Below are 26733 nucleotides of genomic sequence, written 5' to 3' on the forward strand. Positions count from 1 at the left end.
TAAAAATGCCTTCTTTTTTTTATCATGCAAGAAAACTAAAATGGGTGAAAAATATTAGATAGCAAAAAAATACACGCATGAATTACGAATGTCTGTCATATAATTATGAATGACATTTTTGTTGACAGACACCCACACACGTGCAGATTGACCAAAAGTGTAGATTTTTTTGACGCCAGCGATACACAAAACAAACTGACTGAGGAGCAAGTCTTGTCTTTTATGAATAATGTCTCCTCCTGCTGGAGAAACCGTGTCATTGCGTAATTTGCGGAGTAGTAGTCTAGTATTAATTCGTAGCCGACAATTTACAGTATGTTGTGCATTTCTTTTTCTTCTTAACATACATTTTAATGTTTTAAATTATTATTTTAATTGATACATATGACTATGTATGTTATTATTAAATAATCACACAATATATGGTAAGTATCTGAGAAAACTTTAGGCATTTTAAGCAAGCGCGTTGCACGCTCTGGTTTATTTGTTTTTTAAACGGTGGAATGTGAGACTACAACTCCCATGATGCACCCCCGCCACCACTGTTGCAGTTCAAAGTTCAACCGTGACAGTAAAAATAGGCTCGCCTCGCTGTCATCGTAGCTCGTCGTTGGTGCTTGGTAACTTAAGAGGCTGGAGGGGAGGTGGTGTAGAAATAATAAGTCACTACATTGGGCCGGGCCACGGAGCGAGCTCGCCGGCCACCGAGTAGCCGAAAATGTCCCTCAGCCAAAAGATTTAGCCATTAGCCGCCGCTAGCTGTGACAACCGACTGCTAGCTTTGCTAGATAACTAGCCGGAGGAGGCGGTGGATGGTAGCGGTGGTTTTAGAGGGGGGCGCCTGATATAAAATAGCAACCGCTGCTAAGCTAAAATACTTTTTTTTTTAGCCTGAAAAAGCAAAAACCGGGGCCGTCATGTTCGTCCAGGAAGAGAAGATGTTCGCTGGTAAAATGTTGAAGATTCACATCTGCACTGTAGACGGCGCCGAGTGGCTGGAGGAGATCCCGGAAGACAGCACGGTGGAGAAACTCAAGGAGAAGTGCTTAAAACATGTGAGCTTTTCCTAGTTTTTGAATGCTTGTTCATCTTGTGAAGTTTCGTCTGCGAGTGTCAGTGTCACCCGGCCGTCGTATTTATAGTTAAGTTAATTTAAATGGCGAGCGGGTTGGCTCGCTGGCTGTTGCTATTTTTAGGTTCGGCTGCCTTCCCTCCCTCACCGATGATAGCAGCTAACTTTCCCTTTTTGGATGTGGCTATATTTATGACATTTATTATGACACGTTACACAGAAGTATTGAGTTTTATTAGCCTTACAGTTGGTATAGTGTACTCTCCGGTCATAACATTAGGGACCTAAAAAACGTGTGTAATCGTCATTATCTTTAAGTGATCAGTTTTTATGTGTGGATTTGGACGTATCAAAGCAGTGCAGGTGTTGCTGTAAAGTGTGTGTTGAAGAGTAGCAATAAAGTTGTCATTTATTGAATGGACGAGACAATGAATATCGACTTTGTTATAGATCGTATTAAATGAACATATTTGGGGAGGAAGGCAGGATGTACAAAAGGAGGGAAGGAGGAATGACTGAAGCAAGTATGCATGGGAGGGAGAAAGAAAAAGAAAGGATGTATGAAAGAAGGAAAATGAGGATGTAGGGGGAAGATGGATGGAAGGAAGGGAAATAAGGGGAAGGGAGGAATCAAAGATGACCTGAAACTTGAGAGGAAGAAAGGAATGATGAAGGAAAGATAAAGAGGGAGGGAGCCAGGACCGTAAGTGAGGAAAGAAGAATGAAGGAAAAGCAGGAGGAAGGTGGTATCAAGACAGGAAGGACGGCTAGAGTACTAATGCAATGATGCAGGGATAAACAAGGATATATGGAAAGGAAGGAGAGATGGACAGAAAGGTAAAAGTTAAGGATAGTATGAAAAGTGAGGGAGGAAAATAAAGAATGGCACGTGTGTTAAAATGCAGATTTTTTTTTTTTTACCTATGTTTTGGTTTAATAATAATAATTAAGTCAAGTTTGTGTGTTTATGTTGTTTGTTTCAGTGTGTGCACGGAAATGTGGACGACCCCAAGATGCTGACCCACCACAAGCTCATACACGTTGCAACAGAGCGAGTGCTCAGCGACACCAAAACGATGGCGGATGAAAGCCTCAAAGATAAAGGTGGCGAGCAATTCTATCAAATTAGCAAAATCTGACATCACAAGGAGCCAGTCTTTATTTATTCATTTATTTATTTTTCCTTCCAGACGTTTTGCTGCTCATAAAGAAAAGGCCGCCGCCAACCCCTCCCAAGATGGCAGAGGTGTGCACAGAAGAAAAGGTAGAACCTGTGGTCTCATGTAGATGGAAGTTCCATAGCGTCATGACAGTTAACAAAAGGATGTCGGCGTTATCACAGTCTTGCTGAAAGAAATGCGTATGTCAGTGCTATGCTAATGGTGGCGCCATGAGTCAAAACAGTAGTTACACTTCTATAACAAGAACAAAAGCCATAATCCTTAAAAAAAAAAAAGGCTAAAAATATAAGCAAAAAAACTACAAAAATATTAGAACAAAAATAGAAATAATTTAAAACACAAAATTTGATGAAATATCAACAAATAGTCTTTGGGGGGAAATGTACTGTTATATTAATAAGGAAAAAATGCAAAGAAATAGACAGTATAAAATATTAGTTGAAAAATGCACAAAAATATTAGATTGAAAAATACATTCAGTAAAAAATTAAATAAAAATATATCTAATCTATATGGGGGGGGGCACAAATCATAGAATGGAATGCGATGGCAAAGTTGGAAGAACATGAATTCACTCGAGCAGAATTGCGGTTATGCCCAAATGTAAAGGTAAAGGGAATTAGCATTGCACATTAAGAAAAGTGTGAATACTGCTTTGAATTGCACAAGTTCATTTACAAGTAGTTGCATATGTTATTATTATTAAAGCGTTGTGGAATATTGCACATTGAGGTAAGGTTGAAGATTGACGAGTACAAAAACAGCCTAACAGCTACAAGAACGCTCCTGATATCTTTTGCTCCGCTTTTGTCTACGTCAGAAAAAACAGGACAACAAGGCCCCGGACAAGGACGCCATCTTGAAGGCCACCTCCAGTCTCAGCACTCGCCACTCGGACCGCACTGTCACGCAGCACAACATCAGAGACGTAAGTAAAATAAAGAATTTGGGGCGTCAGGCGATTAAAATTTGGAATCATAATTATTCACATGACTTCACTAGTTAATTCACAATTAATCACAAATTTTACATCTGTTCTAAATGGACAATAAAAAAAATCTAGGTTTTCATACTCTTTTTAACAAAAGTGGAAAAAAATGTTAAACTAATAGAAATTGTTTAAATGAATTTTTTATGTTTATAGCCGTCAACTGTAGTGAATGAATAATTATATATATATATATATATCTGTTCTAAATTTACAATAAAAACAATTCTAGGTTTTCATACTCTTTTTAACAAAAGTGGAAAGAAATGTTAATCTAATAATAAATAATTAATAAATAGTTCAAATGAATTTTTGACGTCTATAGCCGTCAATGGCAGTGAATGAGTTAATAATAGACAAAATATGAACGTTTTAGTATCCCTTTAACTGTCGGACGTCTTCCAGTTTCAGACGGAGCTGCGAAAGATCCTGGTGTCCCTCATCGAAGTGGCCCAGAAGCTTCTGGCCTTGAACCCCGACGCCGTGGAGCTTTTCAAAAAGGCCAACGGTAGCACACGGCACCGCCACGAATTCCACAATTCCGTCCCGTTCCCCCCCCGTCTGTTCTCCGCCCGCAGACATGCTGGACGAGGACGAGGACGACCGCGTGGACGACGCGGCCCTTCAGCAACTCACCGAGATGGGCTTCCCCGAGAGCAGAGCCATCAAAGCCCTCAGACTCAACCAGTGAGTCTCAACCTTTTTGCTCTTTCAGACTTTTGTGCTGTGACTTTTCAACTTGGCCAAAACGGTTGTCGTGTTCTCCACGCACGCAGCATGTCGGTGACTCAGGCCATGGAATGGCTGATCGAGCACGTCGACGACCCCACCGTGGACACGCCGCTGCCCAGTCAAGACTCCTCATCAACTCCCGCTACTGCCGCGGCAGCCGGAGCCTCCGCCAACCCCAACTCCGCCCCGGCCGGCCCGTCGGCTGCGGACTCCCCCAGAACGCCGTCCTGCTCATCCGCGCTGCAGCGGAGCCTGTCCGGCACAGACGAGAGCGGCGGCGGCGGCGGCGCCAGCAGCAGACAAGACGACCTGACGGAGATTTTCAAGAGGATTCGCAGGAAAAGGGAGTTCAGGCCCGACTCAAGAGTGCGTGACCTTGTGTGGTTATTGACTCGCCAAACTTTGCGTACTTCCTGTTGACCTGAGTGAGGCTTCTGCTTTGCAGGCGGTTTTTGCCCTCATGGAGATGGGCTTTGAGGAGAAGCAGGTGATCGACGCTCTCAAAGTCAACAACAACCAGCAAGACGCAGCGGTAGGTACACGCCTCAGGTTACACTTTTACTCGTCACACGGAAGTGCAGAGGCGTACTTTGCCGTTGGGCAAGGCAGGCAATCGCTTGGGGCCCCTTAGCCAACAGGGGCCCCCATAGGGCCAACAGATTTGACACAAACCGCATATCCTTCACATTAGCAGTGCAGCAATGACAATTGACCGTCTCAAATTCAGTCAGGTCTTTTTTTTCTTTTTCTTTTTCTTTAAAAACAAAACATAAAACAACCATGTAAGTAAGGCTGATTATTTTTTGTAAATGATCATGAATAGTAGTAACGCTTTTATAAAATAAAATAAAAAAAGACCAAGGTGTTTTTTTTTCTTTCTCTCAAAACGACCACGTATACAGTAAGGTGTAAAAAAAACAAAAAAAAACAATACCTTGTAATATTGATGCATTTTTTTTGTAACACGACCTTTTTCTTGTCTAGTTATTATTTTTTATTGTAATGTTTTGTTTGTATTGGAACAACTTAAAACATATTGTTAATGTTCTCAATTTCACTTATAAATTTATTTATTTTTTTAATGTTTTTTTCTTTTCTTTTTTCGAAGGAGCTGACTTCTGGCTTCTATCTTTTCTTTTCTTTTTCATAACTATAAAAAGTTACTTATGTCACTTTTTGTCTTGTAAATTATCTTTCTATTTGCTGTATTTTTTGTAACATGACGAGTTATTTCACATAAAATTAAGGCATCATTTCTTTCGACTTTATTCCTTTTTTTCCTTTTTTTTTGACACCATTGCATTATTTAATTAGTTTTTTTTAAACAGTCCTCATCATCATCAAGTTGCCATTTTCTAATTAGAGATTTAAAAAAAAAATAGTTTGTTCTTCACTGTGAAAGCATTTATGTCATTCAACTGTTGAAGATTTCATTTGCGTGTAAACATGAAGTGTGACTAAAGCAACTGCGCTCAACTAACGTGTTGCATGTGTTGTGTCTCGTGTGTGTTAAAGTGCGAGTGGCTGCTGGGGGACAAGAAGCCGTCTGCCGAGGACCTGGACAAAGGCATCGACACCAACAGTCCGCTCTTCCAGGCCATCCTGGAGAACCCTGTGGTCCAGTTGGGTTTAACCAACCCCAAGACTCTCCTTGGTAACACATGCACGCACACACACGGGAGGGTTGAGGAACTGAGCGTGGCGAAAATCCATTATGTAAAACTACACCCCCACCCCACCCCACCAAAAAGTATTTTTGTAATTGCTCATAATAATATTCTTTTCTTCTTTGTATTTGTTTGCGTGTAGCGTTCGAGGACATGCTGGAGAACCCCCTGAACAGCACCCAGTGGATGAACGACCCCGAGACAGGCCCCGTCATGCTGCAGATATCCAGAATCTTCCAGACCCTCAATCGCACATAGAGGCGAATACCCGCACCCCCCCCCCCCCCCCACCCCACCCGCACCCGCACCACCCTACACGTGTGAATGTGGCAGCTGTGTGTGAGAGAAACGCCAGAGGAGTTGTACCTATACAGTAAATATTTATAACAGTAAAGTATACGAAAAAGGTTATTATTATTGTTACCGCAACGATACGACGTTGAATTTACTAGGTTGTTTTTACATTTGAACTAGAGCAATTTCTACTTATTTTACGATATCATTTTTGCCACAATCAAACACATGCATGTTTATTGTTTACAGATTCTGTTTGCAATATGTATTTTTATGTTAATTTATTTGGATTTTCTTCGTTTAACCCTCCTGTTATGATATTTAGATTTATAATTTAAAAAAAAAAAAAAAGAGGTAGTGTGAATTCTCTGATATAAGTAATACAGTTGCGAGAATAAATTTGCATATTTTCAAGAAAAAAGGGTATATATTAAAAGAATGAATCTTGAAAATGACTTTGTTTTCATATTAATGTTTATCTTAAAATGTACATTTTATCATAAATGTATGACTTTATTCTCATATTAGAATTTTAATCTAGAAAATATACGACTCTTCTTATGACATTGCGTCATTTATTACAAATACAGGATGTAACTTTGTAAAAATATATACAGTATATGACTATTCTCCAAATAAACTTTTTTTTTGAAATGTAAATTAGTCTCATAATACACCTTTTCTAATCTAGAAAATATGACTCGATAATGTACAACTTCTCAAATACGTATAAATGGAAATTATACAACTGTTTTCTTGAAAATATACAACTTCAGTCTGGTAATGTTAATCTCAAATATCACTCAAAACAGTTTTCTCAATATATATAAAACTTTTTCCTTGAATAGCCAACATTTTCTCAAATATTAAACTTGATTTTCATATTAGTATGACTATTTCAAACGAAAACAAAAATAACGGGGGCACTTTTTTGTGTTTTTAAATATATTCGTACGTATGTATTATCTATTTGTATGTACATGCATTTTTTTTTTTTTACATCTTAAACTATCTTTTCATTGGTTTTATGTGGAAGGCAAAAATGTGCAATACAACAGTTGAACAAAACCGACAAATGAAGCCATCCCAACCTCCCCTTCTTGGTGCACTTCCCTGGCGAAAAAAAAAAAATAATGACACACAAAACATGTTTAAACTAAAAAAAAATAATGACACACAAATCATATTGAACTTTCTATATCTTCCATAGAATGACTTTTTAAGTCAGAGGGGGGCACAAATGGTTCACGTTTGCATTTGTATGCAGTCTAATACTAAATATGCCTTACGCACTTCTAAACTTCATTTCAACTCTCGTTTCATAACAGGAGGGTTAAAAACGCGAGCTGGCGCAAAATGGTCGCCTGGAACCAAAATGCGAAACGCTGTCCTGCCTTGTCTGTCTTTCTGTGCAATAGCAAGCAATGGTTCAACCTGTAAAGAACACGATCCGTTTTGTTTTCAGGAGGTGTGGGACAAACTATTATTGATACTTTAAAAATGGCCCACTGTGCAATTGTTAAAAAAAAAAAAAAAAGAAGCCACAAATGCTCATAATTCATCATTTTTCCTCTTTGTTCTGCCTTGGTGGCCCGTCCCTGCTTCATGCGCTGTGCAAGAGGCTCGGCGGGTTTTTGCCAAGTGTTTGGAGTGTTTTATCATTTTTTTATTTTATTTTTTTTTATGTACTGTTGATGTGACTTTTTTCTGCTCAGGGAAGCTGAGATTGTTTAGGTTTTTTTCTTTCTGGCTTTCTGAACAAAATGCGTTGAAGGAGTCGTCACGGTCTCCTAAATACAAAATACACAAGAGTCACTTCAAGTTGATGTCATTTGGAATGTGGATGAACCTAAAATGCACTGTGACCTTTTACAAATGGAGATTCTCTAAACCTTTGAATGCAAATGTCCAACGACCTCTTGAACTTGCTGTTCTCTAGCAAAGAGCTGAATGACAAAATTCACATCAAGGTGTTTGATTTGTTCATAGGTTGAAAGGTTTACAAAAATGTCCGCCCGCGTCTGTGAAGCTCTTCCGGTCTCTTTTGTCCCTGCTGATTACCGTACAGATCGTCCCTTCCATTTCAAAAAGTGAATTGTGAAATTTGTCGTTGGAGATCATCGCATGTTGTGCAAAAAGTACAAAAAACGTGGAACATTTTTTATTCAGAAGTTCACAAGTTAAGTTGACTTTAAAGGTTACTGTCCATTTTAGATTTGCCCTGAAATTTCACCACAAAGCCCAATATTAACTCATTCACTGCCATGGACGGCTTTAGACGTCTTTTTTTTTTTTTAACTATTTCTATTAGTTTAACATGTTTTCCACTTTTGTTAAGAGTATGAAAACCTAGAAAAAAGTTTTTATTGTACATTTAGACCAGATATAAAATTTGTGATTAATCATGAGTTAACTATTGAAGTCATGTGATTAATTACAATTAAAAAATCTAATCGCCTGACAACCTAATTTTTAACAATCTTTTCTTCTTTTTTTTTAAAAATGATCTTTTTTCAAAAAAGAAAAGATTATTAAAAATTAGGGCGTCAGGTGATTATTTTTTTTAAATTGTGTATTAATCGCATGACTTCAATAGTTGATTAATCACAAATTTCATATCTGGTCTAAATGTACAATATTTTCCCCTCCTAGGTTTTCATACTCTTGTCAACAAAAGTGGGGGGAGGGGGCGGGGTTAAACTAATAGAAATAGTTCAAAATGAATTTTTTACATCTATAGCCGTCGATGGCAGTAAATGAGTTAAGATCTTATTGTATGGTGTGTGCGTGAGTACGAGGTGACCATGGCGACGGTTATTATTTCTATGGAAGCCAAACTGAAATGTGATATTTATAACAAGCTTGTCTCTGAATGTGAACACACACAAAAAAACAAAAAGACGGAAAAGGATTTTGAACATGTCGGTCATCAACGCCGTTTTGTCTATCCGAACACGACATGTTTATGATTAGTTTTTATTTCAGCGACCTATGCAATATGTTAGCACGCGTATGTCCACGCCGACACATTTGAATCACTTACTGCATTAAAGGCATTTTTTGTGGCTCTATCCTTGTTACGTGTTTTTGACGAACATTAAGACCCACTGGATTTTGTCTCCTGGTATTAACATCAACTTTGAATATGGAAGAAATATACAAAAAAGTGTAGTTTTATGTTCACTTTTACTGCATTTAGATCAGACCTCTAATTGTTTTCACATGTTTGACTTATAGCTGAAGGTTTCTTAATCTTGTAAAGATCAGCAGCACGCCGCCCCAGCTGCGCCCAATGTTGTCACCACCTGACTGTCACTTGTCAACCACAAGATATCCTCTCGTTACAGTTTGATGTCTGAAGAATTCATAGCAAAGATTTTTTTTTCATTTATCGGAAACCACGGACATAAAATGTTTGGACAAGGATGCGTGGAGCCGAAGAAAACAATGTATCAGTAACAAACTGATGACGACAGGCTCTCTGCCTAAATGTCAAACGACTCAAAAACTAATGTTGTGTTTCAACTACACCAAGGTTAAGGTTATTTAGTGACTAACACACTTATTTATTTTTTGCACGTATAATTTGAATTCTGCAGCTCCCTCAGGATAACTTGCAAATTTGAAAAATTACACCCAAGCCAACGGCTGGCAAATAAAAACAGAAAATACAATATTAAAAGTCAAACAATATTATCAATGTTACAGCCTCAATCTTTCCTTAAGCACTTGTTTTTAGTTTTATGACTTTGTTCTCAAAAAGTAAAAAAAAAAGTACAGACTGTACTAAAGTGCTGTAAGTGCTTACAGTGCTCTAGTGCTTTACATTTTTGTAAAAAAAAAAAAAAAAAAAAAAACCTGGTAGAAGTATTGTGAAAGTAAAAAAGTAGACAGTCAGAATTTTTATGTAAAAAAAAAAGAAAAGTACTGATCCAATTCAGTAAAAGTAGAGAAGTACAGACGGAAATTTACTTAAATACAAAAGGTGTAGTTTAACTACAAAGTAAGTTTGTAGTTTAAGCACATTTCAAAGTGTACTTTTGTTAAACTTTTTTTTTTTAAAGAACAAGTTTGTTAAAAAATTTAAATAAAGAACAAGTATAGCCTGCAGTCAGTAGTCGATTCAGTACTTATTATACTTGTACACAACTACAATATAAATATTTGGCCATCTTTGGCTATAGTTTGCATTCATACGTTTCAAGGACAACAAACAAACACATAGAGCAAAAAAGTCAAATTATGTCATCAGCCGATTCGAGGCAGCTGGGGAGGGGCCGCGCGGCCTGAAACGTCACAATGACGCATCCAGTGGGCGGAGTCATATATAAATCACCTCTGCGGCTCTTCCTGCCGCCACAGACGACGACGTTCTGTCAGCCCAGGGAGCTTCCCTTCGCTCTTCTTCCGCCCTCCTCGTCGCTCGGCCGGTTTGCCGTCTTCCTACTTCAGCCTTCTTCACCACCATGGCAGCAGTCAGGACTCTCAGGAAAGTGTGCCAGCACTCTCGCCATCAGCTGTGTCTCCTTCACACGTCCGCCTCGAGGTGAGCCCGCCGCCATAAAACCGACCACGCTACTATCCTACTCAACATGGCTTCCTCTTTCTCCCACACGTTCTTTGTCGTCGAAAATGTCTCCCTCTCCTATTTTTTACGCTTTATTACCTCTCCGTGGTTCAAACGGAGGCTTGAAAACTTGGAGTTTGTAAGTGGCCAATCCGACTGAATGTATCGCCGTCCTGTTGAGAGGGCGCCCTCTATCGTCACGCCGGTATTACAGCAAGGTGGATGATGAAATCCACCCGAGCGTTTGCACCCTTGTTGCAGTTTTGCAAGGAGGTGATCTACGCCCTTCACAATGTACACACATATGCGCTTCTTTCCTATGTCGACTCTTTCGCGTGCACAGTAATGACCCACACAACTACGCGTGAAATGTCCCGTGCAGGACCTTAGTAGGTAATTAAATTAACTTTTACCTCGTGTCCAGCACAAGTCACAAGATGATACAGTTTGTTATTAGTGCTTACATGTGCATCATTAAATTTGATCTCCAGTACATACTGTACTTGAAATAGAAATAAATGTTCACCTCAGCATCGAGTGCAATACTGTATTAAGGATCTTTTTCTTTTTTTTTTATCCTCTCCAAAATGACTTCCACAAAGCAAATGGAGGATGGTTGGAACTAAAAAGCAGTCTTAAGCATGTATTTAATTTATCTAAATATACGTACTGGAGCGAGACATGGTCAACTTTAAGGGAATTAAATTGAAAAAGCGGGTTGATTTTTGTTTTTGCAAAGAAGCATACTGATAGTTTTTCAAAACAAGATTTTACATTTTTTCATGTAAAATTTTATATAATGTTTTTTGGGGTTGCGTTTTGTTTGACACATTTAATCCAGCATTATTTTTTTTCATATTTCTTTAAGCTTTTTTTTTAGGATTTTTTTTTTTAATTGTTCAAAAGATTGCAAGATGATTATTTATTATTATTATTTTTTTAATCATTAAATTCTAATTCCATAAAGGAAGCAACCCATTTTTTTATTTTTATGTTTTTTGTGTGTTATGAATTTTAAACTATTTAATTTGTTTAAAATTACTGTTTTTCATAGATAGGTCGATTTTTTCCCCACTAAATTCAGATATTTCAAAGTTAAGCCACAATAAATAAATAAAAATTGTACTCCCTCTGTTACATTTTTATATTTTAAAATTGATCATACAATATTTTGATCCCAACTTAAAAAGCCTGAGGAAGTGCACCTTGAATTTAAGAAGCCCAATTGCTCGACTTTGCACACTGCCGAGAAAAAACTCAAGGTTCCTCTTTTTGGAACGGAGGTGCACCCCAGACTTGTGCTACTTTTCTTCCTCAAGTCACTGTAATTGGCTGTCGCCGAACAAAAGTGCTGTTACATCACCTCTTGTCGCCTCATTGCTCGCCCATTCTTGCCATTCTCCTCCCTCTGATGTGTGTCTTCGGTTATGTAAGCGCAATAGTTGGCTTGCGCGGATTGTTTGGCTTGCGGTAAGGTCGCACAGTAAATTACAATGTACCGCAGCTGCTCCCCAAACACTTTATTTGAAAGGAGCTTTTTTTTTTTTCTTCTTCCTTGCAACCTTCTGCACTTTGCTTCGCTGGCACGGTGAAGTCATTGGTCTGGAGTTACTGCGTGGCTCCAGTCTGACTGTGTGTGTGCGCGAACATATGGCCCAGTCAGCTCGACGGGCGACTAATTTTAGAGGCTACAAGTGGTTAGCGTGTGCCAGAGTATTCACTGTACTAGTAGTCAAGGAAAAGGATATCTGGAAATGGGGTCGTTTTGGCAGCTTATATGCACAGTGGATATAAAAAGTCTACACACCCCTGTTCAAATGGCAGGTTAAGCTCTCGTTACTTGACTAAATGACTAAAAGTGAGTAAAAAGTCGAAGTCTAGGCCAGTAGTTGGATGTCATGAGGTAAAAAAAAATAATAATTTTTAGCCCCAAAAATACTATTAGCATTTTTTTTTTTTTTTTTGCGGTCATCGTCAAATGGTATTGTCGTCTTGACGTGCGCTCGCTCTCCAGGCAGGAGGCCGTGGTCGTCTCAGGGAAGAAGCTGGCTCGCCAGATCCGGGTCGAGGCGCGGTCCGACGTGGAGAAGTGGATGATGGCCGGACAACGGCGGCCTCACCTCAGCGTGATCCTGGTCGGCGACAACCCGGCCAGCCACTCCTACGTCCTCAACAAGACCCGGTCGGCCGCCGACGTCGGTGAGGACGCACGCGCACGCAGGCCGCAGCGCATCTCGGAATAACGAGCGTGTTGCAAATACGTCGACTGCATAGTGACGTCTTGTTGCGTCTCCCTCAGGAATCTCCAGCGAAACCATCCTCAAGCGCTCCGACATCAGCGAAGAAGAGCTGCTGGACCTCATCTTTAAGCTCAACGCGGACCATCGCGTGGACGGGCTGCTGGTGCAGCTGCCTCTGCCGGGTACGGCAAGATTCAGATGAATCCCAACAACATGCAAATAGTTTTTAAATTTGAAGTTGACCGCACCATGGCTACTTGATGCCAACAATTGGCTGCCAAGTATTACTTTTATTTATAGGACTGATTAAAAAAAATCTGTTTCAAGTTTCCATGGTGATCACGATAGGACAAAATATTTTTTTAAAGAGCTGCAGTTATATATATATTTTTAAATAAGACAACATTTTACACTCTTGTAAACTTTCGTTACATTTACATTACCATGGCTAAAATTGTATAAAAAAAAAAAGTGAGGTAGTCTAGCATTGAACCCAAAGAGTTAATTTTAATTTTTGCTTGTGGCTTTTTGTCGGCACGCAGACCACATCGATGAACGCACCATCTGCAACGCCGTCGCCCCCACCAAGGACGTGGACGGCTTCCACGTGGTCAACGTGGGCCGCATGTGCCTGGATCAGTCCACCATGTTGCCCGCCACCCCCTGGGGGGTCATGGAGATCATCAAACGCACAGGTAACCACTTAAGAGCTGCCGCGGAGTTAGGGGGGGGGGGCGGAGCTGGAGTGAGATGTTTGTGGCATTTAGGAGAAGAGGATAGAAATGGGAAAGAGGTGGAGTTAGGAGTGCAGGATGAGGGGGAGGAGTCAGGGAAGGTGGAGTTAGGAGTGCAGGGCCAAGGTGGTGTAAGGGGAAACAGGAAGCTTAGAATTGCCACATTATTATCATTCTTTTTTGGCTACTTCCTTGTACCAAACATTCTTTTTGGAATTGAACGCACCACCAAAGACGTTTGCGTCCTTGGCAGAGATTTTGATCAAAGTAACAGTTACGCTTTTGTTAGCCTGTTCAAATGAGTCCTCTAAATACAAGTGTTTCCGTGTTGTGTACGCAGGCATTCCCACCGTGGGCAAGAACGTAGTGGTGGCGGGCCGCTCCAAGAACGTGGGCATGCCCATCGCCATGCTGCTGCACACAGACGGGCGACACGAGAGACCGGGAGGTCAGCGCCGCATTGCCGCCTTTTCGTTTGTTTTTAATCTTCCAAGTACACACGAGTGTACAATAGACTCTGCTACATGCTAAATGCTAACGTGCGCTAACAGGTGACGCCACCGTGACCATCTCCCACCGTTACACTCCCAAGGATCAACTCCGACATCACACTCAAATCGCGGACATCGTCATCGCCGCCGCAGGTGCGACAGAACTTCCTCCTGGTTGTGTAAGCCGCGTTGTGTAACTGGATTCTCATCGACGTCGCCCCTCATTTTGCCACAGGAATTCCCAACCTCATCACCGCCGACATGATTAAAGAGGGCGCGGCCGTCATTGACGTGGGCATCAACCGGGTGCAGGACCCTGTCACCGGGAAGAGCAGACTAGTTGGAGATGTGGATTTTGAAGGTCAATTAAAAATGAAAACAGTTTTTAATGATTAAGAACATGTTTGCTACACCCCACCCCCCCACCCCCCCAAAAAAAACCCCAACAACAACAACCAGGAAGTAGTTAGATATATTTGAGAGGAAGCTCTAGAAAAGAACCAATAGAGACACTTGAATCAACTCTTAATGGAAAGATCTCATCACTACCAAATAAAGTAATTTGATTAGTCGAAAGCAGTCATAATGGTTGCATATGAAACCCTAAATTGTTTTTTGTTTTGGTTTTCATTCTTGTCTATACCTGTTGTTGAAATTGTTTTTTTTTTTGGTGTGTGTGTCTCAGGTGTTCGACAGAAAGCGGGCTTCATCACGCCGGTGCCGGGTGGCGTGGGGCCCATGACGGTGGCCATGCTCATGAAGAACACCATCAAAGCGGCCAAGAACGTCCTGCTCTATCCTCCCGAGAGGATCCGCATGGCAGCCGCGTCCTAATGGGGGAGGGGACCAGTCCCCAAAACCAAACACATTCCACCACATTATAACCCCTACACCCCCAATTCAATGTTTTATTTTTATTTTTTGGACTCGAGGTGTAGTTTTAGGCTCACTTTATTTTCTTCTTTTTTAAACCCCTTCCACTTGACTGTTACATCCATTCATGTGACAGTATTCAATATTGACTTTGGGACTGTTTTTTTTAACAGGATCACCAGAGATTGTTTTATTTATTGCTTCAGCGGCATCCATGATATTTAAGGGCGCATGGCGGCGTTCACCTCAAAAGCGATACGGTAGTGTTCGAGTTGAATGGGGGGAAAAAAAAGGGCTGACTCCATCGGGAGCGCGTCGACCAGTATACAAAAGCTTTAAAGATTCACTAATGCCTTTGTAAAAACTGAAATAAATATTTGAGACTCTTATTCTCAGCCTCTGTTGTTTCTTTCTTTCACTTCATCATCTTTCAGTAAACAAATGGCTTCTCTTGAGTCTCTTTACAAACACGCTACATCATTCAAGACCTTTGAAATCTGTTCCCCAATGATTAACAACACAGACGTACACTTTAAGTGGAACTCCTAACGTTGTGTTTTTAAAACCCTATTCATGCAGAAACTGCATGAAAAATAACTTGAATTCTCAACACTGACTTCTTTTTGGGTAAACAATCACTGGATGTGGATGGAGGGACCTTGGAGGTGTCGTTTAGGTGCAGGAGGATCCATCGAAGTGTGGGGAGAACAGGTGGTAGTTTGAGTAGGGAAGGTGGTGTGGAAGCGCTGACGTGTGAATGCATGTATATTTAAAAACAGTAATAAACGGCATGTAAATATGTGTATATGCATGTATACAATGAATGTCATGTTATACACAAAAGTGATTAAGGTATACATCTTTTTTCTTTTTTTTTTTACGAGAGAACATTTTTATACGTCACTTTCATATTAGGTGGGAACTAAAAACAGGTGACGGAATTGTCTGTCGGAATGAAATAGCAAACGGACCGACTGTTAACATCGACGCAGCCAGTGGAGAACGTGTGTCGTTTTGGATCCTCATTATTTCGGTTGACATAAAAAGGAAGACTCTTTTAAAACCGGTATGGACCGAAGCAGCTCCCCGAAAAGAAGCAGAAAAGTGGATACAAACAAAGAAAAGAAGAAACGAAGATCGCCGTCTTCCTCTTCCTCGTCGTCGTCTTCTTCCAGCAGCAGAAATCGGAGCAAATCGAAGAAAAAGTCGCACAAAACTCAAGGTTAGCACCAGACAAACGAAGCACAATAGCAACAAAGCACTTTAATTGGGCATAAATTAACTCTATTCGTGCCGCCAGGTGTAAAAGCGCAAAGAAAGAAGCGAAGACGAAGCTCCTCTTCATCTTCCTCCTCTTCCTCCCGCGCCTCCTCGTCCTCTTCGTCTTCTTCTTCGTCCAGTGACGAAACAACGAAGAAGAAGAAGAAGAAGAAGGCCAAGAAAAAGTCAAAGAAGAAGAAGGCCAAGCTGAAGAAGCGGCGCAAGAAGGAGAAGAAACTAAAGAAGAAACTAAAGAAGAGGAAGGTGGAGGAAGAGAAGAGTAAGAATGACGACATTCAGAAGAGGCTGATGCAGCTCGCCGAGCCGCGTAGCATCCCGACACCCAAACCTGCTTCCTCCTCACTGGAGCTTTGGCAGAGCGACGATGGCGGCGTGGAGCTCGGCCCAGGTAACCCACAACCATTAGTTAATCATGGACTCACTTCACTTGTTGCTAGGCAGAACTCAAGGAGCGCAATCATTTGTTTAAGGGAGCCCAATTGTTGGTTGCTAGGCGGAATTCAGGGACTGAAATAATTTAAGGGAGGGCAATTATTGGTTTTTATGTGGATTTTACTAAGCACAATTATTGGTTGCTAGGCAGAAATCAGGAACTGATTATCACAATTATTAGTTGCTAGGCACTATAATGTCGCTTGATAGAATTCAGGAACTAAAATTATTGGTGACTAAGTGCGCTCATCTGTCGCTAGGCAGAATTTTAGAGACTTCAATAATGGTTTGCTTAGCAGTATTCCGGGAGCGCAGTTGTTTGTGGAAGGAATCATTTTGTTGCTATTAGACCCAATCTAGGAGCACAATGATCTGTTACAAGGCAGAATCCAGGAAGTTTCTTATGTATGGTTTGTGTGCAGTGATGACGGACGAGCAGAAGTCCCGGCTGGCCACCAGGAGGCCTCTGACCAAGGAGGAGTACGACGCCCGGCAGAGCGTCATTCGCCGAGTGGTGGACCCCGAAACAGGACGCACCAGGTGAGATGTCAGCTTCTGCTGTTGTTAGCCGCTAAAGATAAAATCAAATAGGATCTAATCCAAGGTTGCGGGTTCTCCTTCAGGCTAATTCGAGGTGAGGGCGAGATCATCGAAGAAATGGTCAGCAAGGAGAAACACAAGGACATCAACAAGGTAATGCGCAACAACATGCTTAAAAAGACTACAATTACAAATGTGTATTTTTATTGTTTATTAATTAATTAATTTTTTGGGTAGCAAGCCACCAAGGGAGACGGCAGCTCCTTCCAGAGAATGTTAGGACTCAACCGCTAAGAGTTCTCATCCACGTTCAGGCACACTTGAAGGCGATGGACACGCCTAAGAAAGATGACTTTAGTTTCAAGATAAGTCCTACCTTTTTTAGATTAAAAAAAAAAATGCTACAAATAAGATTTGTATTTTTGCAAAAAGTCATACGTTTGAGAAAGTCATACATTTTTTTTCTTTTAAGTTCCGTATTTTTGCTATAAAAAAAAGTTTTGAAATGAAATTGTTTTGCTAAAAGTTCAGAAAACAGTCAAACACTCTTTTTCTAATCAAAACACTTTTAATACTGTTGTTTTTTTTGTCTTGTCAAAACGAATTGTATTTGAGTGTGAGTGGAGGACAAAACAAACAAGACACGTTGATGTATTTCTGTTGTTTATACACTGCATAAAAAAACAAGGGAAATATGGATAAAAGCCGTTTACCCGTTAAAACACACGCACGTCCTGTTTTCTTTTTACTGTACATTAAAGCCATTGTCATCCAAGCTCGTATCGGTGGTGCCGTATTTATTTGCGGCCGTCATGTTGATGTGAAATGAAGTATACTCGAGTGGTACTTTGGTTTGGGGGGATTCACTACCACAAAGCTTGACTACAACCAAATTGTGCACGGAAACCAAAGCATGAGTCACAATTCTCATGAGTTATTTCATAACCCAGCATATATCATTGTTTTTTGTTGTTGTCGGGGGCCATTTTGTGTTTATAATGTCCCCAATTATTTTATGAAATTTTTAATGGCAGTGTCAGTTTTTATTTTATTTTAGAATAAGTCCTTTAAAAAAAAAAAAATGTTTTCACACAAACAATTTCAAAAAGTCAAATATTTTTAAGGAGAAAAAAATATCAAGAAAAATGTCTGTGAAATACATATTTTCATGAATAGTTGGCCAGTTGCATGTTTTATAGAGAAAAAAGTTCCACGAAGATTTCCAGAAAAATAAACAGAATTTTCTCAAAAGTACTGCATATTTTCGAGAAAATAACTTAAGTACTTTTGATGTTGTACATGTGTATGAAAAATCTGGGGGAAATTTTTTTTATTTTTTTCTTCAAAATGCATGATTGTGAGAGTATTATTTTGACGATCAAATTCGGGATTTGGGCTAGTCCTCATTCTTTATGTATACGTGTGTGTTTGTGTGTGTAACAAATATTGCACATTTTCCCGGGCATGTTGGTCCATTGCAGTCACTCTGGGACATACCTCAGTATCATCGTCCTTATAATTATTATAAACATTTCTATTGTTTCATATGTGGACATGACATTTTGTACACTCATTTACAAAGACATTCAACACCTCATGTACAGCGTGCGGGACAAAGCCACTTCCCAGAGTTCCAAAATACAAAGGTTACAATAGAATCATGATAAATAGAACACAAGTGTGATTGGCAAGAAAACAATGGTCATAATAGTAGTAATAATAATAAAACAAATGACAATACTGTGCCAGGCCACACTAAAACAAGCCCAAGAATGAAAAAGATGATTTTGCTCCACTGTAATCAACAAAAAAAAAATTCCAAAAGTGAAGAATAAAGAAGACACTTTAGAGTGGAGCCGACAGCACTTGTGCATAACCAAAGTCCTCTTATTTCGAATCTATATCACACGAGTTCTGTACAATTGTGGTGGCTGGAGGTGCCCATACATGCGGCACCACACGACACCCGAGTCTCGTCTTTGACAACTTTGGCACGTTCACGACTTCTACGAGCCGTACAACACTCACACCAACGGATTCGCGTCAGAATCTTAGTGGAATAACCGTGTATATTTTCAAGAAAAGTCAAATCTTTTCAAGAAAATAGTCACGTATTTTTCAAGAGAGAAAAAAGAAGCTTTTTAAAGTTGTAATCTTACCAGATTAAAGTTATGTATAATATACGTTCAAGGAAAAAAGTCAAAGATTTTTATTTTCTACATCAAAAGTATGTTCTTGAGCAAAAAAGTTTACCAGAATTTTTTCCCCAATACTTCCAAGAATTTTCGATGACTATTTTTATATTAAAAAATAGGATGATATAAAGGAATATTCAAACATTTCTGGTGGAAGTCAATTTTTGAGAAAAAGTAATTTCATGAGATTAAAACTACAATGTATGGAAAAAAAGGTCTAAATCTTCAAGCAAAATTTGCAAAGTCTTAATGTTATGAGCTCTATTTTCCAGAAAAGTCCAATATTTTTGACAAAAAGTCAATCTTTACAGGATAAAATTGTATATTTTTGATTAAAAAAACTAAATCATTTCACATTTAAAAAAAAGTTTGAGAAAAATGTTACTTTTTTTTAATTAAAATATTTTTTGGTCTTAATCTTATGAAATTACAGTAATGCATTTTTCAAAAAAATGTTTGGAGTACTTTTGAGAAAAATCATTTTAGGTTCAAGTTGTATATTTTTAAGGAGAAGTTGAATAGTTTTCCGTGGGATAAATATTAATGCTATGATATTAAAGTCATATTTATGAGATTGAGAACATTTAAAAAAATTTTTTAACCATACGACAAGTTGTATATAGTTTTGGGAACAGCGTATATTTGAGGCAAGTTGTATTTTTTTTTCCAATTAAAAGCCAAGATTTAAAAAATGGCCCTTTTTTTTAGGAAAAGTTCCTAAAAAAAAAATTTATCCTGAAAAAATGGCACATAAAAAAAAGTTGGGTTATTTTGGGAAAAGTCATTCAGGATCCTTATCTCTTTATGAGATTTTTTTTTTCAAGAAAAAAAAATCCTTCATTAAAATATTTTTTTTATTTTTAAAAGTGTATTTTTAGAACTTTTTTCAAGAAAACCATTGTACTCTTGTCGTTAACCAGTCATATTCTGGAATAATGTTCTTGAAAAAAACAAAAAGGATTCTAGAAACAAGTCCTACACTTCTGAAATAAAAAGTTGACTTTTCTCATGAAAGGAAAAAAATTGAATTAAAAATTCCCTTTTTTTTCTCAAAGAACTATCTTCTTCTGGAAAATATACCGCTATTCTAATAAAATTACAACTTAAATCTCTTTTTTTTCCGCCTCATTGCGGCCCAACTAGCAAGTGTAAAAATGTGAGCAGGTTGTTGTGCAGTTAAAGGGTCGGTCACTCGCTTCCTTGACTGATGAGGATTTTGGTGGGGGGACGGCAAATCCAGTTTTCCTCTCTGAATCCATTCCACACCAAGTCTGTGTTGTGCTTACAAGTTTGGAGCAGAAGTGTACAGCATTTTGGACCCGGTGGGATCCAAGAAAAAAAAAAAAAGTACAGTACAGTAATTCCCCGAATGATCCCAATTGGCCGAAAAACTCACTCGTGGCGGTTTTGTGCTCTTTCTAGATGACGTCACAAGATGGCGCCGAAGCGCTGTCCAAATAGTATTTGGTCTTGAGGACTTAAAATCGTCTGTAAGCGAGTCATTTTTACGGGGAAAACAAGTTGAAATGCTATTAACAGAAAGGCCATTTCTAATTGGGTCGTCAAGAACCGCCATTTTGTTTTCTTTTTTTTGTCTAATAGCCGTGGGGGTCGCGTCCTCATTTGGGGCTGAGGGCCCCGGCCTCCATTTTGGTGCTGCTGCTGCGTCCCCAGCATCCCGCCGTGATGCTCATGCTGCGCTGCGCGGCCCCCGGGCCGTGAGCGTGGGGGGCCCCGTGCTCGCCGTCCGACTGGCTCTGCGTGCGCTCGGGGCGGACGTGGCCGCCGGCCGCCGCCGGCGTGGGCGAGCTGGGCGCGGGCTGCGAGGAGATGGTGCGCAGCAGGTGGTTGCGTTTGCGCAGGAAGTCGCTGTTGGCGCCCAGGCCGAAGCTGCCCTTGCGCAGGACCATGCGGGTGCTGCTGGATTTGGCCGGGCGCGAGCGGTGGTTGTGCTCCAGCTGCGACAGGTGGGACGCGTAGCCCTCCGTGATGAACTGGCGGCATGAAAAGTTTCAAAACGTCACGATGCGCGACGCAACAGGCGCATGAATATCGTTAGCCTAATAGCATTGCTAAAATCTTTTTTTTTTTTTTTTTGAAAAACAAGAACAAAACGCGACAAACTCAAGTCCAGTTTTCTCGATTTAACCCGAGAATCTACACAGACATGGTGAAATTTTATTTTATTTTTTTTAACAGGGCATAACTTTTTTTTATTGATAGTGTAACGACATAGGAAATTATTTCAATATAAATAAATATAATATATATAAATAAGTAAAAAATAATGTCACAATTCTTAGCCTAAAAATATCTTGAAGGAAAAGGTTGAATATATTTTTTTACATTTGTGTCTAATGTTTTTGAGAATTTCTTTCCCAAAAGAAAATTTCCAAGAGAATTTTTCAACGTCACATATTTTTGAGGAAAGAAAAGCACACTTTTGAGACATTTTTTTCCACAGTATTGTCCGGAGATTTTTTTTTTTAAATACTCATATTTTTGGGAAAATTATTTTTAAGAAAAAATTTGCACTTTTGAGAAATTTTGTAGCAATAAAAGTTACGTATTTTTGAAAAATCTTTGCATGAGAAATATGTATGTGAATATGTAAAAATATATACAATAAATCATTTTGTAGAAAAGTGTCCGATTTTTTTATGTTTCTTTAAAAAAAACATTTTAAAGGAAAAAATGATATTTTTTGAGGATTTGTTTTCAGTAAAAAACAATTATTATTTTTTTGATTACTTTGAGTAAAATTTATATTTTCAAGAAAAAAAAAGTCCTATATTTTTTAGTAATGTCTGCCATATTTTTATCTTGCCTATTAGAGGTTCTTGTCACGTATTTTTTTTTAAATTATTCTGTTCTTTAGTAATCACCATTTGAAAATAGGTCATTTGAGTGACATTGAGTGGAAATTGAAAACATAAGGAGAAAGATACATTTTCTGCGCAACAGTGATTTTGACACAAATATTTTTTGTTTAGTGACGCTCTGTGAATTAGATTTAATGTTGACAAAGGCTTTGATCATTCACTTGAAAACATTCTATTTCAGTGTGATTCCATACTACTGGGAGCCCATTGAAAAGAGGCAATGCTGCCATCTGCTGGCCATAGTTAGTAGGTGTTTGTGCTTTCACAAGTCCATTGAGTAGGCAGCGCTGTGCAACAACTTCCACTGCCCATTGAGGGGAAAAAAAACGTCAATTAACGTTTTTGGCGGCATTCATTTGGATTTTAGTATACGTCATTAAACGTTTTTGGCGGTAAAAGAGTTAAAAAGTTTGTAATGTTTAAAAAGTGTTCAAACTCAAATTCAACAATCAATGCAGAATAGAAATGGAAAACCGTAAATGAGCTGCAGTAAAAGAGCTTGTCCGTACCTGACACTGGTGCTGCATCTTCTTGGAGGGTCGACCAACAATGAAGATCTGTGATGGATGCAGGTTGATGGAGGTGTACACGGAGATGTCTTTGCTGGACCCGTAGCCGGCAAATATCTTCATGTTAGCCTGACAGAAGAAGAAGAAGAAGAAGAGCACACAAGATCTATAAACAGTTGCGTCACATGAGTTTGACTTTTGACTTCAACATCAAAGACCCCCTGGCCCATTCGGACCTCTGTCAAGGCCTTGAGGAAGTTGGCCTTGTGCCTGAGCGGATCGTGCACCAGGCCGTCGCAGAAGGACACGATGCCGTGCGGGAAGTTGTGCTGCGACAACCAGGCGACCACTCTCTGCTTCTGCATGTCCGGTCGGCCCGTCACGTAGATGATCAGGTAGCCCAAATCCTGCCAGTGCCTGCCCCCCCGCATGCAAAAAAATAAATAAAATAAATCACGTTGATATTCACACATGGGCGAGGACGGCAAAAAGTTGCCCTGATTTTACCTGACGACGTCCACGGCCCCCGCCCGCACTTTGGGGTCGCTGCCCATGATGGACACGCTGGCGGCGAAGGAGCCGTCGATGCTGAACACCACAAACTCGGTGGCGCGAGGGATCACCGTCAAGTAGCTGTCGGCAAACGTGTGGTCGCCCCTAAAAAACGACAACTCGATCAGACGCAAGATACGACCACCGATTATTACGTGCGAGCTGAGAAGTATTGGCAGAGATTCACTTTCTCGAAAATGTACATTTTTCCACAAAATCAACCTGTTTTACTTTTTTTTTTCCCTTTTAAACATACTATTTATTATGAAAATATTAAATAAAATAAAAACTAATTCTCAAGAATATTCACTCTTTGACTGCCAAAAACGTTAAATAACGTTTCGTAAAATCCTATGGAGGAGTGCCAAAGACGTTAAAAGACGTTTGTTTCAAAACAGAGGTGAAACTAACCATTTTCTATTGTTGATTACTGAAAAACGGAATAAGGTAGAAACAAACTTTTTTTTTCTGATGAAAGATGAGAGTCCAATCTTTCATTTGGTAGTATGTGTGTTTCCATAGTCCAAACACATAATTTTCTATGGACCTTGAAAGATCAGTCAAAATGCTTAAAATCGGCTGGCACCCACGGCATCCCTTTTCTGAAAACGTCTGGCAGTCAAACAGTTCAGTTTTTCTCAAAAATGTAGTTATTACTAGAATATACAACTTTTCACAAAAAAATAAAATGTATTAATGTTTTTATTTCCCTGGAATTTTTTTTTTTTTGAAGCACATTTGAGAATTTTTGGGGGGTTAAAATAGCTTTTCTCTGTCAACATGAAACTTAATGAAAATGTACAACTTTTTCTGGAAAATGTACCCTAAGAAAGAGCTTGAAGATATATATTTTTTCTTGCTTGTTACGTAAATATGCAACTTTTTTGTTTGTAAGATTCCATCATTTTCTCAATACTGGAAAAATACTGGACATTTTTCCACAAAATCAACCTGTTTTACTTCTTTTTTTTTTACTTGAAAACATACTATTTATTATGAAAATATTAAATAAAATAAAAACAAATTCTCAAGAATATTCAGTTTTTCTCAAAAATGTAGTTATTACTACAATATACAACTTTTCACAAAAAAAAGAAAATGTATTAATGTTTTTATTTCCCTGGAATTTTTTTTTTGAAGCACATTTGAGAATTTTTGGGGGGTTAAAATAGCTTTTCTCTGTCAACATGAAACTTAACGAAAATGTACAACTTCTTCTGGAAAATGTACCCTAAGAAAGATCTTGAAGATATATATTTTTTCTTGCTAGTTACGTAAATATGCAACTTTTTTGTTTGTAAGATTCCATCATTTTCTCAATACTGGGAAAATACTGGACATTTTCCTCAATAACATGAAATGTAATTAAAAAAAAAGAGAAAGAAAGTCTTTTATCTTGAAAAGATTGACTGTTTTTTTTTTTTACAGACGACCAAAATTTTATATTCTGGAAAATGTAAAATATTGGAGAGAAAAATATGACATCATAAAATATGCAACATTTTTCTTCTATGATAAATATGTTTGTTTTTTATTAAAGTACTGTAATGTTTATAGAAACTGAGCTCCTAAAGTGAAACAGGCAAAAAAAAAAAAAAAAAATTTAGTAGGACGAGAAAACTCTTCCGTTCTAAAAAGAAAGTTTTTACAAAAACAGAAAATGTATTTAAAAAAAATCCCCGGGAAAAAAAGTTTTTGGGGGGGTAAAAATGCTTTCCGTTGTTAACATGAGACTTAACGAAAATATACAACTTTTTCTGGAAAATGTATCGTATATTTTTCTAGAATGTAAATTTTTTGGGGTGAAAATGTACAACTTTTTTCTTGCAAGATTATTTTTCGGAAATAAATAGACATTTGACTTTTATCTTGAAATGACTCTAAAATATTGGATATTTTTCTTAAAAAATGTTTTTAAAAAAACATGATTTTTTTTCCCTAAGAAAGATCTTGAAGATACATATTGTGTGCAGCTTTAAATATGCAACTTTTTTGCTTGTAAGATTCCATCATTTTCTCAATATTGGAAAAATACTGGAAAATTTCCTCAATAACATAAAATATAATAAAAAAAAAAAGTCTTACCTTGAAAATATTGAGGGTTTTTTTGTTAGTTTTTTTGTTTTTTTACAGACAACCAAAATTGTATATTCTGGAAAACGTAAAATTTTTGGGAGAAAAATATGACATATAATACATAAAATAAAAAAAATTGTACGATAAATATGTTTTTTTTGTTTTCTTTTTTAAGTACTGTAATGTTATTAGATACGGTGCTCTTAAAGTGACACAAATAAAACAAAAAGTTTCTTATCCTCATGAGAAACATTTGACTTTTTTCCCCCTCCCAAGTCCCTTCAGAGGCTCCGCCCATAAGCGAGCAACATACCTGACGACCATTTTGACAGGATAGACGCCGATGCCCAGACGTTTGTCATCAGGAATGACAAAGGACACGCGGCCGCTGCTGTTGGTGACCTCCGTGTTGAAGTAGAGCCACTCTCCCGACGGAGGCTGAGTCATGATGTGCAGGTCCACCTGCGGCACCGCACACATTTAGCACCCACGCACGCACGCACGCACGCACGCGTCACGGCCGAGACGGACGGGAACGCCGACCTTCTCGCCGGCCAGAGTGACCATGTCCAGCGGGCCGTACATGAAGCGACCGGTCACCACCTGCTGGCTGTCCTCGGTGAAGACGGCATCGTTGACGCGGTGGTTGGCCGTCACGTTCTGTCAAAGTATGTTACGTGAATTGGACCATTTTCAACTTGATACAATTATTAAAAAAATGGAACATTTTCCCATGTTTATTTATTGATTTGATTTGATTTTGTTTGATTTTATTATTTTTTTCCTTTTCATTTGTTTCCTTTTCATATGTTTCTATGGCTATAGGTTTTTTCGCGACAGTCTACCTCTGCTTGCATAAATATGCATATATTTTATATTCAGGTACATTATTATACATACATATGTTTTTTGTTTGTTTGTTCCCTCGCTTGAGTGTGTTTGCCATTTGGGGATTTTTTTTGTTGTTGTGGTGTGTTTGTAAAAAAATAAAATAATTATACATGATTATGTACCATATTTGTTATTGTTGTTTTGAAAAGTTAATTAAAAAAAAAAACGTTTGAAAGAAAGAATTTTTTTTTGTTTTAAATGAAAACCAGAAATTTCTCGATTTTAGATCAAATACTTAAATTGCTGGATTTTAAATTAAATTAATTAATTAATCTAGTTAAATTGCTGACATTTTGCCAAAACCTTACAAGTCACAGTTTGGCAAATTTAATATTTTTTTAACAAAATCTATACGGTTGGTCAGACAACACGTGTAGATGTAATTTTTATGGATTATTGATTCATCTAAAGTGTTAAAAAATTGTGCAATTTTAAATCAAATTCACAAATTGCACATTTTCAACTGAATTTAAAATTATTTGCGCTCTAATGAATCACTAAATTATTTATTATTATTATTTATATATTTTAATTAA

At 38.5% G+C, this 26733-nt stretch overlaps 4 protein-coding genes across 14 annotated transcripts in view; 3 read left to right on the forward strand and 1 right to left on the reverse strand.

The window, feature by feature from the left end:
• The first annotated feature begins 556 nt into the window (after positions 1-556).
• Positions 557-9005, forward strand: ubac1 (UBA domain containing 1). 2 transcript variants are annotated; one of them, XM_077561004.1, is made up of 10 exons: positions 557-1055; positions 2056-2176; positions 2263-2336; positions 3074-3181; positions 3647-3749; positions 3820-3928; positions 4018-4339; positions 4419-4505; positions 5489-5627; positions 5783-9005. In XM_077561004.1, the coding sequence occupies exons 1-10, from the start codon at positions 918-920 to the stop codon at positions 5896-5898; spliced, it is 1317 nt and encodes a 438-aa protein (XP_077417130.1). In that variant the 5' UTR covers positions 557-917; the 3' UTR covers positions 5899-9005. The 2 variants fall into 2 exon arrangements, with proteins under 2 accessions (XP_077417130.1, XP_077417131.1); XM_077561005.1 differs by lacking the exon at positions 557-1055 and adding an exon at positions 1070-1909.
• Positions 9006-10268: 1263 nt separating this feature from the next.
• Positions 10269-15228, forward strand: mthfd2 (methylenetetrahydrofolate dehydrogenase (NADP+ dependent) 2, methenyltetrahydrofolate cyclohydrolase). The gene is made up of 8 exons (XM_077561006.1): positions 10269-10480; positions 12516-12700; positions 12801-12923; positions 13284-13436; positions 13816-13923; positions 14027-14119; positions 14202-14327; positions 14652-15228. The coding sequence occupies exons 1-8, from the start codon at positions 10401-10403 to the stop codon at positions 14798-14800; spliced, it is 1017 nt and encodes a 338-aa protein (XP_077417132.1). The 5' UTR covers positions 10269-10400; the 3' UTR covers positions 14801-15228.
• A 553-nt stretch (positions 15229-15781) lies between these two features.
• On the forward strand, positions 15782-17818 carry arl6ip4 (ADP-ribosylation factor-like 6 interacting protein 4). Its single transcript, XM_077560303.1, has 5 exons — positions 15782-16061; positions 16140-16508; positions 16975-17092; positions 17176-17245; positions 17330-17818. Exons 1-5 carry the CDS (start codon positions 15908-15910, stop codon positions 17384-17386), a joined length of 768 nt encoding a protein of 255 aa, XP_077416429.1. The 5' UTR covers positions 15782-15907; the 3' UTR covers positions 17387-17818.
• Positions 17743-26733, reverse strand: part of LOC144048394 (membrane-associated phosphatidylinositol transfer protein 2-like) — a 48634-nt gene continuing 39643 nt past the window's right edge. For all 10 annotated transcript variants that reach the window (XM_077560296.1, XM_077560295.1, XM_077560292.1 and 7 more), the window contains 6 exons: positions 25850-25966; positions 25620-25768; positions 23186-23335; positions 22915-23095; positions 22679-22807; positions 17743-21281 (listed from right to left, as the gene is read on the reverse strand). In XM_077560296.1, the coding sequence (XP_077416422.1) occupies positions 20907-21281; positions 22679-22807; positions 22915-23095; positions 23186-23335; positions 25620-25768; positions 25850-25966 (1101 nt within the window). In that variant the 3' untranslated portion in view covers positions 17743-20906. The remainder of the gene's footprint in view (positions 21282-22678; positions 22808-22914; positions 23096-23185; positions 23336-25619; positions 25769-25849; positions 25967-26733) is intronic.

The sequence above is a fragment of the Vanacampus margaritifer genome, chromosome 3 (genome assembly GCF_051991255.1).
Source record: "Vanacampus margaritifer isolate UIUO_Vmar chromosome 3, RoL_Vmar_1.0, whole genome shotgun sequence".
NCBI classification, from domain to species: domain Eukaryota; kingdom Metazoa; phylum Chordata; class Actinopteri; order Syngnathiformes; family Syngnathidae; genus Vanacampus; species Vanacampus margaritifer.

What these genes read in the sequence shown, in the direction of transcription:
- ubac1 (XM_077561004.1), top strand. Translation starts at nt 918, where the DNA reads ATGTTCGTCCAGGAAGAGAAGATGTTCGCTGGTAAAATGTTGAAGATT. An exon ending in AGTTCAGGCCCGACTCAAGA is followed by an intron (nt 4,340 to 4,418) that starts GTGCGTGACCTT and finishes TCTGCTTTGCAG; the next exon opens with GCGGTTTTTGCCCTCATGGA. An exon ending in ACAACCAGCAAGACGCAGCG is followed by an intron (nt 4,506 to 5,488) that starts GTAGGTACACGC and finishes TGTGTGTTAAAG; the next exon opens with TGCGAGTGGCTGCTGGGGGA.
- arl6ip4 (XM_077560303.1), top strand. Translation starts at nt 15,908, where the DNA reads ATGGACCGAAGCAGCTCCCCGAAAAGAAGCAGAAAAGTGGATACAAAC. An exon ending in CGGCGTGGAGCTCGGCCCAG is followed by an intron (nt 16,509 to 16,974) that starts GTAACCCACAAC and finishes GTTTGTGTGCAG; the next exon opens with TGATGACGGACGAGCAGAAG. An exon ending in AACACAAGGACATCAACAAG is followed by an intron (nt 17,246 to 17,329) that starts GTAATGCGCAAC and finishes TTTTTTGGGTAG; the next exon opens with CAAGCCACCAAGGGAGACGG.
- mthfd2 (XM_077561006.1), top strand. Translation starts at nt 10,401, where the DNA reads ATGGCAGCAGTCAGGACTCTCAGGAAAGTGTGCCAGCACTCTCGCCAT. An exon ending in GGAGATCATCAAACGCACAG is followed by an intron (nt 13,437 to 13,815) that starts GTAACCACTTAA and finishes TTGTGTACGCAG; the next exon opens with GCATTCCCACCGTGGGCAAG. An exon ending in CATCGTCATCGCCGCCGCAG is followed by an intron (nt 14,120 to 14,201) that starts GTGCGACAGAAC and finishes ATTTTGCCACAG; the next exon opens with GAATTCCCAACCTCATCACC.